Source organism: Labrus mixtus, chromosome 4 (genome assembly GCF_963584025.1).
Source record: "Labrus mixtus chromosome 4, fLabMix1.1, whole genome shotgun sequence".
In the NCBI taxonomy this organism is placed as follows: domain Eukaryota; kingdom Metazoa; phylum Chordata; class Actinopteri; order Labriformes; family Labridae; genus Labrus; species Labrus mixtus.
This window is the reverse complement of record NC_083615.1, coordinates 19,359,744-19,376,654: the sequence shown is the minus strand read 5'-3', so window position 1 is coordinate 19,376,654 and position 16,911 is coordinate 19,359,744. Positions and strand designations below refer to the sequence as shown.

The 16,911-nt window shown below is 44.3% G+C and overlaps 2 protein-coding genes across 2 annotated transcripts; one reads left to right on the top strand and one right to left on the bottom strand.

Annotated features, from left to right (window-relative positions):
* The first annotated feature begins 4,197 nt into the window (after nucleotides 1–4,197).
* LOC132973006 (CD59 molecule (CD59 blood group)) lies at nucleotides 4,198–7,948 on the top strand. The gene is made up of 3 exons (XM_061036194.1): nucleotides 4,198–4,408; nucleotides 6,446–6,547; nucleotides 7,590–7,948. Exons 1-3 carry the CDS (start codon nucleotides 4,357–4,359, stop codon nucleotides 7,787–7,789), a joined length of 354 nt encoding a protein of 117 aa, XP_060892177.1. The 5' UTR covers nucleotides 4,198–4,356; the 3' UTR covers nucleotides 7,790–7,948.
* A 1,382-nt stretch (nucleotides 7,949–9,330) lies between these two features.
* On the bottom strand, nucleotides 9,331–15,699 carry kcnj11l (potassium inwardly rectifying channel subfamily J member 11, like). The gene is made up of 6 exons (XM_061036193.1): nucleotides 15,547–15,699; nucleotides 14,258–14,420; nucleotides 12,953–13,192; nucleotides 12,603–12,872; nucleotides 10,290–10,497; nucleotides 9,331–10,007 (listed from the first exon to the last, which is right to left on the bottom strand). Exons 2-6 carry the CDS (start codon nucleotides 14,414–14,416, stop codon nucleotides 9,577–9,579), a joined length of 1,308 nt encoding a protein of 435 aa, XP_060892176.1. The 5' UTR covers nucleotides 14,417–14,420; nucleotides 15,547–15,699; the 3' UTR covers nucleotides 9,331–9,576.
* Between the last annotated feature and the right edge of the window lie 1,212 nt (nucleotides 15,700–16,911).

The window sequence follows — 16,911 nt, the reverse complement described above, 5'->3', positions numbered from 1 at the left end:
GCAGTTACTCTTGTATTGAAGCTTCTGTTTTTTTTTAAAAGCGTAATGTTTGTATGGAGGACGCTGCCTGAGCTGTTTAAAGTGAGGTCAGACTGATCACTGCTGCGTTAATACTCCAACACACGAGACGTGAGAATGACCATCATTGAGTCCTACGCTGATTGGGGGTCTGATGGCGTCCGGCCCCCCAGCTGAGTGCACTTTGCTTTTAGTTGGATGTTTGAGATTCGTCCCTGCTGGACTCTGAATGTGTCTCAGATCAACCAAAAGAAAATGTTACCTGATTTCTCTGTTTTTAAAATCTTTGAAATGCTTTAAGATGTTTAACATGTTCTCTTTAAAAGCCATTAAATCTGAATCCAGCAGTCCTGATTGGATAAAATAAAACTGCTTCTGTCTGATGCAAACTTTTTGAAGAGGTGAGAAACTCAATTAGTCGGGAAGAGGCAGCAGCTACAGTGAAAAACAGTGTAGGTGTTCTGGGTCCCTCATGGTCCCTCGTGGTCCCTGGTGAACTGATGGGTCACTTGCACCTGTCCTGACCACCAGATCATGGATGTAATAAACAGGTCAGGTCAGGAGTGGTGGTCTGAGACTGTTAAAGGTCACCTAATATACAAAAAACACTTCACCATGTTTCTCTAATATGTGTCTGTAGTCTGTTTACAAACCCCCCAATGATGAGAAAAGTCCATCCTCTCCGTCTTTCGCCTGCTCCACTTTTCAGAAAATGTGTGCTCAAACAGGCTGTTTGAAGATTTTCCCTTCATGACATCACAAAGGGCAGTAACCCCTCCCCCAGGTGGGTGACACTCCCACAGCTAGGTGTTTGTTCTGCCCTCTGAGTCTGCCTTCTCACCGTAAACAATAGGACATGGAGCGAGAAAGCCAGAGACACCCAAGCCCTTCCAGAGAGGGGGTGTGGTCAGACACAGCTCATTTACATATTTAAAGGTACAGACACAGAAACAGCCTGTTCTGAGCAGGGCTGAAATAGAGGGGTTTATAGACATGATCAAATACAGGATCAGAGTGGATTTAGAACAAGTAACTTCACACATGTTTTGAGGAGCTCTGAAACTTATTTAAACTGGTTGAAGAAGAGGAGGATATTTGACCTTTAATGAGAATTTATATAACTGGTCATTGAAAACGTTGATGAATGTTGATGCCTGCCGAATTTCAAAACAGAACAAAATATGTTTCCTGCTGAGTTTAACAGACGTTTGGACTCGAGTGTAAAGAAAACGGAAGAAAAGCGTTGATGAGTGCAGGAAGTTATCCCCCCCCCCACACACACACACACACACACTCTGAAATGTTCTCAGATGAACTTTAAACTGTCAGCCGTGCTGTTGTGCTGTTTTGACAGAGTGTGACAGAAAGTGAAAGGACACTGGCTGATGGTGAAACTGGGCCCTCTTTGTGTGCTGTCCAGGCCGACTGAGACCATGTTTGTTCTCAGACGTCTGCTCGTTCCATGTTCCCCAGAGTCTGCAGGCTGACCTCACATTCATCACACTTTATTTTAATGTTTATGTCTTCAGCCGCAAAGCAAGATGATGCATTTTTAAAATAGTACCAATAACGTCATTATTATCTGATCACAGACCTGCTGGGTCAGGACGGTTCTCACGACTGAAGGTTTGTCACAGATCGCAATCAGGCTCATCTCTACATCTCTAAAAGGAGAAGGAGAATCAGGGCAACATTGACAAAAATGAACTGCAGTGTTGTCGTCTGTGTGGAGTCGTGTGTTTATTCTTCGATGAAGGCAGAGTGAAGTAGTGAACATGAAAAATTAGCACCGAGACAAAAGGCCTGGTGCAGCTTCACACAGCAGCTGGATGCAGATACAGTCGCTCCTCTGTGTGTGTGTCTGTCACACCCTGGAACTGATTCACCACACAAACACACCCACCACAACCAAACCCCCGCAGAAAGAAGTCTGAGGTTAATAAAATAACTCTCAGTCTGTGGTGTTACTTACTTACTGTAGCTTCTGCACAACGAGGTGCACGATCATTGAGAACAAGCGTTTTCATTTGAAAAACAACGATCTGTGTTTTATTTTTTTCAAAGAGCACCAACAGAAACTAACGCCTTTGATTTTTCAGATACAGTCATACGTACTCATCCTCACTTTGTTCCTGTGTATTTGTGTTTTCAAAGAGCATCCTATTAGAGCTTCCACACAGGCACAAAACTCCTGAAACACTCCTTATATTCTCGTGCTGAGCTTCATGTGTTAACACATGTTGACTTATAGTGAAAGCTGTCTGTTTGTCTCCCCACAGTGTTTAAATAAAGTTTTTATGGCATGCTCAGTGCAGAGGGTTCACAGAGGCTTGCTGAGAGAACAGAGAGGAAGCAGTGAGAAGATTCAAACATGTTAAAGGTTAGCAGACTAATGACTGCGTCTGTGAATGCCTCCGAGGCGTCTGTCACCCAAACGACTCAAATACCAAACCAACGCCAGTGTCTCCCACATCCCAGAGACGAGGACGGGCCAATCACACGGCTCGAATGACTACAACATGTTTTCACAAGTCTCTCAGACAAACACAACTCAGTTTCATTTCTCCCTACAGTCTGATACACATTACATTAGCTCCTCCACAGTGGGAGGAAAACCATCACCACACCAACACCATCCTCAGATATGAGAGCAGTTATCAGGTCAAACCAACAGGTGTTGCAGCGATGAAAGCGGGCAAGAGAACTGGTTCAGATAGAAGTGATTGTACCCGACCTAAAAAGCCTCTGCATGTTTCTAATAAGCTCCACGAGCAGAGACGTGCTCAAACTAGGATCAATATTGGAGATTCTTTTGAAAAATGGAGAGAGGTTAAAACGCAGAAAGGTTTACAGACCGATGCAGAGCTGGATAAACACTGAAGCTTCAGTGTCCACCACATGGTGACCTGCATGAGCATCGACTCTAGAGAGGAGGGGGGGGAGACAGCTCTCTACAATGATTAGAATTTGGACTGCAGTACCAATTTTAAACACTAGGTGTCAGAGTTACACACTGCTTCTTTAAAGCTTTGTTACTTTTTAAAGTGTTACTCTGCAAGCCCATTCTTCGGTTTGTAAAGTTTCTTGGTTCTCCTTCAGTCGTTCTCTTGTGACAGCACTCTGTCATAATGCACAGAAACAGTTTCCATGACGGCGGGGCTAACGGTTAGGATCACCATCACACTCACTCAAGAAACTCCAATACATTCAGAACTCCACTGCTCGTCTCCTCACACACTCCCGCACCAGAGACCACATCACCCCCGTTCTTCATGACCTCCACTGGCTCCCCATCCCCCAGCGTATCAACTTCAAGCCCCTTCTTCATCACCTTCAAAGCCCTTCACAACCTGGCTCCCCCCTACCTGCCTCAGCTCCTCCACCAACACACTCCCACCTGCACTCTCAGGTCTGCAGATGCAAACCTCCTGTCGCCCCCTGCAGGACAAACTATCGGTTCTGGGGGGACAGGGCTTTCTCTGTTGCTGCTCTCACCCTCTGGAACTCACTCCCAAAAAACATCAGAGACTCCCTCACACTCACCTCCTTCAAGAAATCCCTCAAAACTCAACTCTTCAACATTGCCTACAACCACTAACTCTCCCCCCTCCCTCCCTACATTACATCTTCGTACTGTCCTCGTCGTTTTTTGTTTTGTTTTATGGTTTTATATTTTGTCAAAGCATCTTTGAGTTCATAGAAAAGTGCTATAAAAAACCAATGTATTATTATTATTATTAGAGAGGGAGGAGTGAATCATAAGAGAATAAGTGAATAAGTGAATCATGAGTTGAAGGAAGCACCGCCCTGTCAGTGTGAACACAGAGCTCAGAACAACAAACCCAGAGGGGGTCCCTGATTTTATTTCAAAATAAAATTCAAAATAAATACATTTACAAAATAAATGTCAAAATAAAATCAGGTTTGTATCCAGACAGGAAAAAAATATCAAAATAAAAGCATAAAAAAACTGTTTTTAAATGTAAAATACACACAGCGTCCAGCAGTCTTCAGTGTGTGTGTCTCTGTCTTTGTGTGTGTGTGTGTGTGTGTGTGTGTGTGTGTGTGTGTGTGTGTGTGTGTGTGTGTGTGTGTGTGTGTGTCTGTTTGTTTGTTTGTGTGATTGTTGGAGGGAGGAGGGAGGAGGACACAAAAGCAGTCTTTGTGGACCTCTGGACAAAGAGTTGTTCTCAGTCGTCTGTCGTCGTTCCTCGGGGACAGAGTGGATCAGACCGTACTCCAAACCTGGTGTGGACGCTCCGCTGCTCCCTCCTGACTCCTCCTGACTCCTCCTGTCTCCTTCTCCTGACTCCTTCTCCTCGCCTGCAGGGAGACGAGATGCCGCGCTGCCTCTGGTTCCTGCTGCTCTTCTCCGGGATGCTCCATGTGGGTGAGTGGACCGAGCCACAACAGCACAGCTAATTTTTATGACAGAATCTGTAATAATTCCTCCTCTATCTTCAGCATGTGTAAGGAGAACTAATACTTTAAAGTTTATAAGAGTGGATGTATTCAGAAAAAAATATGTAAACATCTTATTAAGACAATTCAATTTTTTTTATACGGAAGCACAGAGAGGACACTCATCAACGTGTTTTATATTACTCTATGTTGCTGTGTTAACGAGCTAATTTAAGTCCTTTTATCAAAATTGAGGGAATAAACTCATTATTGAGAGAAAACCAGCAGTGTAACCTCGAGATAACGACAAATCGAATGTGGAATTTACTAGAACCAGACGATTAATCGGCCAGCTGATATCGACCGATATTAGTGTATCATGTGAACGTAGGTATCAATGAATTTAATCGCTGACATGTGCAGCCATAAATAGATTTATTGTCCACCGACCTATGAAAAAACCTTAATGCTACAGACAGAGAGACAGACGGCAGCTCAGTCTGAAGGGACTCGGGTTGGGAACCAGAGGGTTGCCGGTTCAAGTCCAGGTGCGGACCAATTTAGGCTAGAATTTGGTCAGATAGCTGGAAAGGTGCCTGAGCACTGCTGAGGTGTCCTTGAGCAAGGCACCGACCCCCCACCAGCTCAGGGGCACTCCCCCCCCCCCCCCCCCCCCCCCTCACTCTGACATCTTTCCATTCGTGCATGTCCACAGGATCCTGTTCCAGCATATGTGTGTGTTTCAACATTTGTGTGTGTTTCAGCCTGTGAGTGTGTTTCAGCATGTGTGTGTGTTTCAGCCTGTGAGTGTGTTTCAGCATGTGTGTGTGTTTCAACATTTGTGTGTGTTTCAGCATATGTGTGTGTTTCAGCCTGTGAGTGTGTTTCAGTCTGTGAGTGTGTTTCAGCCTGTGAGTGTGTTTCAGCATGTGTGTGTGTTTCAGCATGTGTGTGTGTTTCAGCCTGTGAGTGTGTTTCAGCCTGTGTGTGTGTTTCAGCCTGTGTGTGTGTTTCAGCATGTGTGTGTGTTTCAGCATGTGTGTGTGTTTCAGCATGTGTGTGTGTTTCAGCCTATGAGTGTGTTTCAGCCTGTGTGTGTGTTTCAGCATGTGTGTGTGTGTGTGTGTTTCAGCCTGTGTGTGTGTTTCAGCATATGTGTGTGTTTCAGCGTGTGTGTGTGTGTGTGTGTGTGTTTCAGCCTGTGTGTGTGTTTCAGCCTGTGTGTGTGTTTCAGCCTGTGTGTGTGTGTGTGTGTTTCAGCCTGTGTGTGTGTGTGTGTTTCAGCCTGTGTGTGTGTGTGTGTGTGTCAGCCTGTGTGTGTGTTTCAGCCTGTGAGTGTGTTTCAGCCTGTGTGTGTGTTTCAGCCTGTGTGTGTGTGTGTGTGTGTGTGTTTCAGCCTGTGTGTGTGTGTGTGTGTGTGTTTCAGCCCGTGTGTGTGTTTCAGCCTGTGAGTGTGTTTCAGCCTGTGTGTGTGTTTCAGCCTGTGTGTGTGTGTGTGTGTGTGTGTTTCAGCCTGTGTGTGTGTTTCAGCCTGTGTGTGTGTGTGTGTGTGTTTCAGCCTGTGTGTGTGTGTGTGTGTGTTTCAGCCTGTGTGTGTGTTTCAGCCTGTGTGTGTGTGTGTGTGTGTGTTTCAGCCTGTGTGTGTGTGTGTGTGTGTTTCAGCCTGTGTGTGTGTTTCAGCCTGTGTGTGTTTCAGCCTGTGTGTGTGTGTGTGTGTTTCAGCGTGTGTGTGTGTGTTTCAGCCTGTGTGTGTTTCAGCCTGTGTGTGTGTGTGTGTGTGTTTCAGCGTGTGTGTGTGTGTGTGTTTCAGCCTGTGTGTGTGTTTCATGTTCAACAACAGATTGTAAAACTGAATTTCCCCTCACAGGATTATTAAAGTATATCTTCTTCTTCTAAATGTCTCTACAGTGCTGCCCTCTGGTGGTCTCATACTGCAGCACACGTGCATGTTCTCTGTTGCTCTCTGTAGCTTTTAATGCAGATGACTGTTGTGTTTAACTGACACCAGTTTCTTCTTCTTCTGCAGGTTCTGCACTCAGCTGCTATAGGTGCTCGGATTACACGGGCCGCTGTCAGAACGTGCAGGAGTGTACATATGAGGACTCGTGTATTTCTCTGAGTGAGAGAGGTCAGTGATCACAGTCTGCTGTTTGTCATTCTGGTCATCAGAAGCTGGAAAGATAACAAACGTTTACAGTGAAACAGAGAGATTTACGTTTTAAAAGAAGAACATCAACTCCAGTCAAGAAGTACTTTGATACGTTTTGGTAAAATATGTTTAAACACGATATAAACTCTGTTTTTAAATGATCGATAGTATCCTGAGAGTAATAATAAATACTACATCTATTTCATTAGACAGGAGTGTAGGACAGGAAGTAATCCATCAAATTTTGTAGGCAACTGGTGCACACGGTCTTGCACAAAAACATTGGCAACATTTCGGTGCATGAACTTTTTTTGGATGAGGAGGACTTTTGTTGCCGTGGTGTTGAAACAGATATCGATATCGTTTGATTTGAACTAGAATCATACCAAAGGTAAAATTCTGAGTATCGACTAAGGCTGGCTGCACAATCTTCAAAGGAAGAATGTGAACTTTCTGATCCAGCAGATGTCGCCTTTGAGCACCAGCATATCTGTTGTTTTAGTGGGCTAACGTTAGCACTCTTTAGTTAGCTTGTAGCTTCACATTGCATTTATATTGACGCAGCTAAAAAGAAAAAGCTAAAACAAACTGTTTGCCCACACCTCCTCCATACTGAAGCCTCCAACCCCCTCCACACACATTCACAGAAAGGAGTTTAGTGCAAGTGGTGGATAAACTTGACCTCTACTTGAGCTGTGCATCACCTGTGGCCTGCATTGTTGTGTTAGCATGCTAATGTTAGCGCTCTTTAGTTAGCAGAGAGAATCACTCCCATGATTGCCCGCCAGCCCCGACATCATCTTTTGTTATTGTTTTTTGGTCCTATTTTTTGCATTAATTATTCACTTTTTTTATTTTCTTGTGTCTGTGTGTGTGTGCGTCTGTGTGTGTGTGTGTGTGCGTGCGTTCGTGTGTGTGTGTGTGTCTTTGTGTGCGTGTGCGTGTGTGTGTGTGTCTGTGTGTGTGTGTGTGTGTGTTCGTGTGTGTGTGTGTGTCTTTGTGTGCGTGTGTGTGTGTGTAGGCGGGAAGACGATCCGTCAGTGCATCAGGTACACGGACTGCGATAACTCCCGCCTCACTCAGATGTTCCCGGCGATCTCGGGCTTCACGTACCGCTGCTGCAGCAGCAACCTGTGCAACTCCAGCAACGCTGTTGCCACGGCAACGTCCATGCTGGCCCTGGTGGGGTCCCTGCTGAGCTCCTGGTGGTGCTGGAGCTAAAAGTTTAAAGGAGTTTAAATGTTTCTGTTAACATGAACTAAACTGTTGACATTTACAGGTTCTCAGGTCACGTTTGGAAGAAAGATTTTTCACCTTGTTTGCTAATTTTCAATTTCATACTTTTACCATTTTAATAATAAATACGAGAAAACCACTAAATCTTTGTTCTGTTTTCTTTGAGTCAAGTTATAACCTATTTAGAGTAAAGCCAATGCAGAAGCCTGCAATCTTTCTTACGTCCAGCAGGGGGCGACTCCGCTGGTCTTAAAAAACAGGAAGTGTTCGTCCCTCAGTAAACATTCTCCTAACGAGTTCATGGCCTCAATCTCTAGCTTCAAGTCTTCTTCCACACAGTGTGTTTATTTAGCAACCATTAGAGTCTAAGGGAAGAGGGGCCGGAGTTAAGGCGGAGCTACCTGTGAATGACAGGTTGCTAAAATAGGAAATTATAAATGTTTTCGTGCTCGGCAGTCGTTACTAAAAGTTGTCGTCTGAACGCAGAGGGAAACCCTTTGCTCCTCTCCAGCTCCGCCCTCTTGTCCAAATGTGGTCACCTCTGGTTCTAAAAATAAAGATTTTGATGATGTTTGTTTAGTAAACCACGGTCATATTTAGAGTCAAACAGACCAAGGGAGCAGGGGGAGGAGTTAGGGTGGGGGCGGGGCTAACTGTGATTGACATGATGTTAGTTGCTGAATTGAAAGTTCCTTGAATGCAACACTGCTGGAGACTGATTACAAAAAATATAGATTTATTAAACATCATAAATAACAGATTTTAGACTGAGATACATTTCATAACTATTTTCCAAATCAGCTACAAGACATATGAGACGTTAAATATAACACCAGGCTACATTTCTCCTATATATGATATAATAACTTCTGTTAACTCTGGCTTTATGTGAGAGGAGGGGGATGGGAAATTACAATCACAGGGGAGCTGTGCAGGTCTGGAGTCTAACGAACAATAAATGAATCGTACACCTCCTTAGATAACACTTAGTAGACAGAGTTCTCACTCATTGTAGACAGTCATGACTCAGAGACACATTTACAGGATAGACCTGATTTATGATATATTTGTAGGAGCCAATTTAGTGTGTGTATTTATGTGTTTTATTTCTATGGCTTTAGTTTATATGTTTATTTATTTACTTAATTTAGACACTAGGTGGTGATAATTGATCATTTGGGTTAATTGGTCAGGTGGTTTGTTGAGTGTTTATATGTCACAGGTGAACAGGAAACGGGGGCATAGGTGGTGGGAACATACGGTTCTTACCATAACAGAACGTAACACAGGATAACACAAGTAGGCTATTTAACATAACAAAAGAACGACAACAGTATAATCTCGGAAATAACAACTCATCATATCATCATCACGGTTTGTCTCTGCTTCATATGTGACAATAAACTGGAACATCAGAAAGTACTTTTGGACATTTGTTTATTTTTTACGCGTCAAGAACTTTCCATACACCTATGCAAGTGACTAAAGGCAAGATAAGAAATTTGGAGATAGTCACTACAATATTTATGTCACACATTCTTCCTTTGATATTAACGGACGTGTTTCCAGTCTGTCTCTCCCTCCAGGTATCCTTTCTGTGATGATGTCATACTTATTAATTACAACCTGAGCCTGTCAGGGACAAAAACAACAGCTTTGAGTGGATAAAGCCAAAGTGTAAAAATACTGCACTGCCCCTTTAAGAGATAGAGTACAATAAATAAACTGTTTATGATTTCCAGTGTATGAATCAGAGTCTGTTTAACTGGTTTTCATTCGCTCATGTCTCCCAGTCCGTCCTCTTCCATCTGTCGTCCAATCACCTCCAGCTGCACCTTCTTCTTCTGTCCTTCCTGCTCCAACCCTACCTCCGCCTTCTCTGATTGGGCGTACCAGGGCTGAGTGGCTGAGGTATCGCAGGTCCGGCCTCCTCTGCGGAAGCCCCCCCTGCCGGCTCGGACCAGCCCCCAGCCCTGCAGGTTTACGTCCGTGCCCCCGTCCTGGACCCCTCTGGTCTGGTCCAGCTCCTTGGCGCTGAGAGACGACATGCGGACGGGGACGGTGTTTCCGAACTTTGAGTAGTCGACGCAGTAACGCCCGTCCTCCTCTGTCATGATGGAGACGAAGCGCCGCCCCCACAGGATCTCTTCAGGGGTGTAGGAGGTCCGGGCCTGCATGGTGATCCCCGTGGTTTCCACCACACCTAAAAAAAACCAGAGACGTCAAGGGTCAGAATTACCTGATGAGACTACATGTTAAATATTTGGTCCACAGGGGGCGCCAAAATCATTGGCTTTATATTTTTATGCTGTTTCTGTTTCTGTTGTTCAAAAGTGAAGCCAAATGCCAAGGTAGGATTTCACGTTATAAGTATGACTAGGGCCCGATCCGGCAGACACAGGATCTGTGTGTTTTTTTCGAATTAATCTTTACTCTGATCGGATGAATTATAAGCGGCGTGGTGCTCAGCTGCGTGACCCCTGACCTTCCAGGATGACGATGATCTCGAGGTCCTCGGAGGCCAGCGACTGAGCGGAGAGCTCGTAGAGCGGACTCCCTCTCTCCATGGTGTGGCTGATGATCAGAGGAGAGACCAGGAAGATGCCGTTACTCCTCAGAGGATTCTCCACCTGGATGTCCAGCTGACACACCGGGATGACCTCGCCCTCCGCCGTCACCGTCCGCCTGATCACCTGCAGGGGCGACGGAGAGTGTTAACATCCACATACACAATCACAGTCTGTGAGCAGATTCAGAGTTAGCATCAGTGTTTGACTGTTTGGAGACTTTAGGATATAACATTTGACATGTTTTGTCAGTGAGGTAAATATGTTAGCTTAGCTTAGCATAACTTTGTTTGAAGCTGGACTTCCTGTTTCCCTGTCTTTCTGTGTGTCTCTGTTTGTTTGTCTCTTTGTTGTGGGTGTAATGTCCCCAGAGGGATACACAATGAGCCCAGATAGAAACAAAATGACCTCAAAGGGACATAAACTAAACTCAGAGGAATCTTAGTGAACCTGGAAGGATACAAAATGTGTCTTAGTGTCTCTTTGTACATATGGATATTTTGCATCCCAAGTCGTTTTCAATCTTTTTTTTGGGGGGGGGGGGATGTGTTACTCACTCTTTGTCTTATAGTCAGAGTTTTTTTGGTCACATTTGATCGTTTTTTTTGCATCCCTCTGAGGTAATTTTGCATCCCTTTAAGCTCATTTATCATTCATCTGAAGTAATGAACATTAATTTAAAGTCCTTTTACAATCCTTTTGGGGTCCTTGGTATTTTCTATACCTATGGGGTCATAAACGTTCCTTTGACGTTATTTTGCATCCCTCTAGTGTTATTTTGAATCCTTCTGGAGACATTTAAAATTCCTCTCAGGCCGTTTTGTATCTATATTGGGCTCCTAACATCCACCAAAGTTACCTTTGCATCCCTTCGGGGTTATTTAATATCCATCTGAGGTCATTGAAGAGCCCATATTATGCCCTTTTTGGGGTTTGTATTTTTAATCTATGTACCTACTTTTGTACGTACAGAAAAAAGTGTCTGTTTTCATGTACTGCTCCTCCTTGCTCCCTCTACACTCTGAGTCCGTCAGCTACGCTCTGTTGAGCCCACACTGTTAGACCCCACGTGGGCCAAGTCTGCTCTGATTGGTCTGCCGATCCGCTCTGTCGTCATTGGTCAGTTGCTCAGCACGCGTCTTGGAAATTTCAACATGAGCTGCAGGGCTTGCCACAACGAGCCAATGGGCTTAGATCAGTGATCTCACACTGACAATGACGTCGGACTGACACATTTTTATCGAGGGGGGCTAGAACCGAGCGTTACACGAGGCTAATGCTACAGCTAACAGGAGGACGTAGGAGAAGCTGCGTTTCCGCGGACTTCGAATTTTTGCACATAGATGTGCCTAAACATGCACAGGACACTTGGAAAACACACTAAAGGGCATATAAAACCAGAAAAAGTATAATACTTTAACATTCCTTTGAGGTTATTTTGCATCCCTCTAGTGTTATTTTGAATCCTTCTGGAGACATTTAAAATTCCTCTGAGGTCATTTGTAGCCTTCCAGGTTCATAACATTCCTCACATCTGAGGTTAGTTTATGTCCCTATGAGGTCTTTAATATTCTTTTAAGGTCATTTTGCCTCAGGGCTCATTTTGTATCCTTCTGATGTCATTTTGCATTGAGGTCAATTTGAATCCCTGTGAGGTTTTCTTTGATATCCCTCTGAGGATATTAACATCCCTCTAATGTCGGGTACATTTCAGTCCCTCTGGATTAAGTTATGCATCCCTCTGTGGTCATTTTGCATCCATATGAGGTCATTTTAGACTTAGACAACTTTATTTATCTAACAGGGCAATTCGGTTCCACAGTCAACACAGACCATGCAGCCATTTACAAACAAACAACAGATGGAGTTTATCAGAGACAACAAACAAATCAGGTATTTGACAAAGGTAAATGTTATTTTGAACTATGACATTCAAAATAACATTTTGCATCCCTCTCAGGTCATTTTGTATCCTTCCAGGTTCATAATATCCCTTTGAGGTTAGTTAATGTCCCTATGAGGTCGTTTTGAAGATCCCTCTAATGTCGGGTAAATTTCAGTCCCTCTGGATTAAGTTTTGAATCCCTCTGAGGTCATTTTGAATCCCTCTGTGGTTGGTTGTATTTAATCATCCGTCAAACTGATTTAAATATCTTTAATAAATAAAAAAAGGAAAGTGGAGAATCAGTAACGATTTGTTTGACAGTTATTGAAATGTTAGTGGACCTGACCTGCAGCTGGACGGTGGCAGAGATGATCATACTCTTCCTCAGGTCTCCGACTCTGAACATGAAGGTCGGCCGCCCGTTTCGAGGAGCGATGACGGCATGTTTGGAGAAGATGAGCGTCTCTGCACGCCGGTTGGCCTGCGCCGTCTTCATGAACACACAGCCAAGCATCACGGCGTTGATGATCAGACCCAGGATGTTCTGAACGATCAGCACGGTGATCGCCAGCGGACACTCCTCCGTCACCATCCGGCCTCCGAACCCGATGGTTACCTGAAGCAGACGCAGCGCTCACAGCTAACACAATCACAGCTTCATCTGGTTCAGACATAAAGATCAGCTGCCCTCCTCACCTGGACCTCGATGGAAAACAGGAAGGCTGAGGTGAACGAGTGGATGGCGGTGACGCAGGGCACGGGGCCCGGCTCGCCGTTGGGGTCTCGAGGCTCCAGGTCGCCGTGAGCGAAGGCGAGGAGCCACCAGATCATGGCGAAGAGCATCCAGGAGCACAGGAAGGCGGAGGTGAAGATCAGGAAGGAGTGCTGCCACTTCAGATCTACCATGGTGGTGAAGACATCCTGCAGGAACCGACCCTGAAACCAACGAAGAAGAAAAAGGTACGTTCACCTGGATGGGTCTTAAAAGTCTCTCAAAGGATCAGGAGAGATTAGTCCTTTCAGACTGAACATGAGTTACTGCGGCGTAACCAAGCGCCGCCTTCATCACGCCATCAGACATTCCCGGCGTTGCAGACACACGAGAGGAGCCCAGCGAGAGCTCCAAATAGACACACACACTCAGACATGCACGCACACGGCGCTGTTCATTGGTTTTTGTATGGAGATGGGCGTCGCCAGCCTTAGTGGACACAGTCCGTTAATCCAGCTCGACTATTTGAGGGAACAATTTCAGATCTGTTGCTGATGCAGGACAGGATTAATTTACACAGTTTCAGAGCTGATTCAAACAGATCTCATTAACGAGGGATTTGGAGGTTAACTTTAGTAATCTCAAAAAGGCGCCATTGAGAAGCGCTGAGATCGAACTGAGGGACGCTGTGGGCCAAGTGGTTAGGGCGCGCGCCCCATGTACATAGGCTGTAGTCCGCGAAGTAACCTTTGGCTCCTTTCCCGCATGTCATTCCTTCTCTCTCTGTCTCTAACTTCAGACTCTATCCACGGCCCTGTCTCTACAATAAAGCCCGAAAATATATCTTTAAAAAAAGCCAGCGCCAAATTAACGGGATCGAGGACACGGGTCCTAACTGATCGCGGTGTGGTTCCCGCTCTCTGCAGGGATCCTTTCTGTGATGATGTCACACACAGAATAACAACAGGAGCCTGTCAGGGACAATAACCACAACTTTGAGTGGACTCACACAGAACTGTAAAATAAGGTAGAGAGAGATAGAGAGAGAGAGAGAGAGAGAGCGAGAGCGAGAGAGAGAGAGAGAGAGAGAGAGAGAGCGAGAGAGAGAGAGAGAGAGAGAGGGAGAAATAATCTATCTGCATAATTCATCTCGCTCTCTCTTAGAAAGATGCGTCTTCATCGTACGGAGCCTCAAGAGGAACATTCCAGATTCAGTTGCCTGAGTGTAACAGCACAGGTCGTTCTCCACAAAGGTCATGTGTGGCCCGTCTCTGGGCGTAGGGGCGTACCTGCTCCATGATGTTCTTGTGGGCCACGTTGCAGGATCCGCTCTTGGTGATGAAGCGCGCTCTCTGGACTCTGGAGCGTGTACGGTTCAGCTGTTTCTGGTCCTCCGCCAGACGGGTCAGCAGGAAACCGTCAGGCAGGAGGCCCTTCCTGGCTAACATGATGCTGCACACACACACACACACACACAGAAAGAAAAACAGAAACAATTACAACCTTACTCAGCATGTGTGAGTTTGTTGTGTTTTTTTAAGGTTCGACACCACGAGAGTTAAAATGATGCAGCCTCTGAGATGAGAAATGACCCAACATCAGGTGTCTCCGGTTTCCATTTGTCCATTTTTACTGGAATCACAGTTCAGAGCCGTACTCTTTTTGTCATAGTTTCTTCAATGAAAGTAAACACAAACAAAAAACAACTGCCGACATTAACCATGAATAACACGGAGCCAGGGAGGTGACATTTCAAATGTCTGAAGACTCGTCCTGCACCAAGGGGCGTTTACTCATTTTCAACCAATTAAAAAAGATTTGCAGACACTAACGATCCAATCAAATTCATCCCAACATTATGTCCCGCCTTCTATCTTGTGATTGGTTCGAACACAGCGTTTAGATACTCTACAAGTTCCGTTTCATGGGGACGATGACATGACTCAAACCTGGAGCGTTACAGTCAGACACGAGTAACCACAACAACATTAGGGCTTCACACCCTGAGCGTGTCGTCATGGCAACATGGCTGCGTGGGAATATGGTCTATATTAGTTTATTTTATTTTAGATAAATACACTAGATTACTAAAACGTGCTGACAATCTATGACACGGGTGCAGGAAATACAAATAAAATGTCCATGCAAATTCCTAAATTGTGCAAACAAGCGGCATGTCACCTCCTGGCCTCCGTACTCGACAAAGTGAGCGCCCCATCTGTCGGTATGAATAATAAATTCAACAGCTACTCAAATATATTGTCAACATGATGCAACAAGCAATGTATTTGTGCAATTTAGAAAATGTGCAGGAAGTTGCTTTCAATTATTGGTAATAAAAAACAATAAATGAATCAACCTTGGGTGTGTGTGTGTGTGTGTGTTATTGTTTGGTTGCCTTGGTAACAAACTGGTCTCGATAATTTCGTCTGATTTTTATTAGAATCATATCTCAGACGGGACATTTTGATATCGACGTTGTTTACTAAAATTATCAACATCATCTCCATCTTTATCCTGTTTATAACTCTCTCTCTCTCTCTGTGCAAACACAGGTAGGCTACTAACCGGATGTTACCTGTTCGCGTGTCAGCAGCTCAGCTCGGACCGACGAACAAAGATGAGTCCTGATGTTAGAGATGATTTTATTTTATGTCGACGTGATCCACAACACGGCCTCCATCGATCACCCATCAGCTCCTCCACACAACACCAACACCAGGACCACTGTCAAGCTCGCCAGGTTCCGGGCACGGGTTCCGGTGAGCGCCTTCAAAATAAAATGAGAATACGCCTTTTTTCTCTCTTCAAATGACCCAAATGTTAATTAATGTAGGTGGCAGACAATATATATACAATATAAGGACGAGAAGAGACACACAAGCGGCATCATTATCATCACAATAATCCTATTCAAAACTGTTAGAAAGAATTCGTTTGCACTAAAAATTAAAAACTGAAGTAAAAGAGGATTTACTTTTCTCTTGATCAGCAACCCAAAATATAAATTCAGCTCAAATTCAAGTAGATTAAAAATAAAATAAAGTAAGTTAATTTGGGATGGGGGTTAAAGGGGTGGGGTTATTATTATTTTTGATTTACCTTAATGTCTAAATTCATTATTACCTTTTTTATGTTTGTCTCGTTGCTACCTCCTCACTACTTGTATCTTTCTTTTTGAATTGTCCTTACAGAGCTCTAGTTTTGACACAGCTGCACTGACGATTATCTCTCTTTTGTTTTGTATCAGTGTGAATGCAAACATCAATAAAGTCAAAATGTAATCACTCTCTCAAACACACATTAATTTAATCAAACATACAGAATTAAATCAAACAAACTAGATCAGATGATCAGTGGCATTTTGTGTTACTGCCATGTTTCTTACTGGTTACAATGTTGAAGGAAATTAAATGAGACCTTTAGACCTTTATTTTGAAACATTTCCCCCTCGGTTCCTGTGTGATTTGATCCGGGTTTTGAGCTTGACGAATCTGCTGCGGGATGCTGGGATGCTGAGCAGGTAACAACCTGCAGAGGCTTGTTCCTGCCACAGGGGGCGACAGAGCAACTTTAACGTCCTGTAAACACTGGCATATATACTGTATATATTTTATTTTTAGCTCACCTTTATCTGTAATTAAAGTCGACATATTACAAATATGAAAAGGTAACATTACTACAGAATAAACATGACCTGTTGCGCGCTGGGGGCGCAATGGTTTGTGCGCGCGCCCCATGTATGGAGGCTGACTCTATCCACTGTCCTGTCTCTCCATTAAAGGCACAAAAAGCCCCCCCAAAAAAACAAAAAAAAACATGACCTAATGAACAATAGAACAACTTGAGTCTAATCTGGAATCAAACATGTTGGTTACTGAATCTGTTTACTGTTACTGTTTAGTTTTTATATTTTTTTGTGTTTTCTGAAGTTTGTTAATTC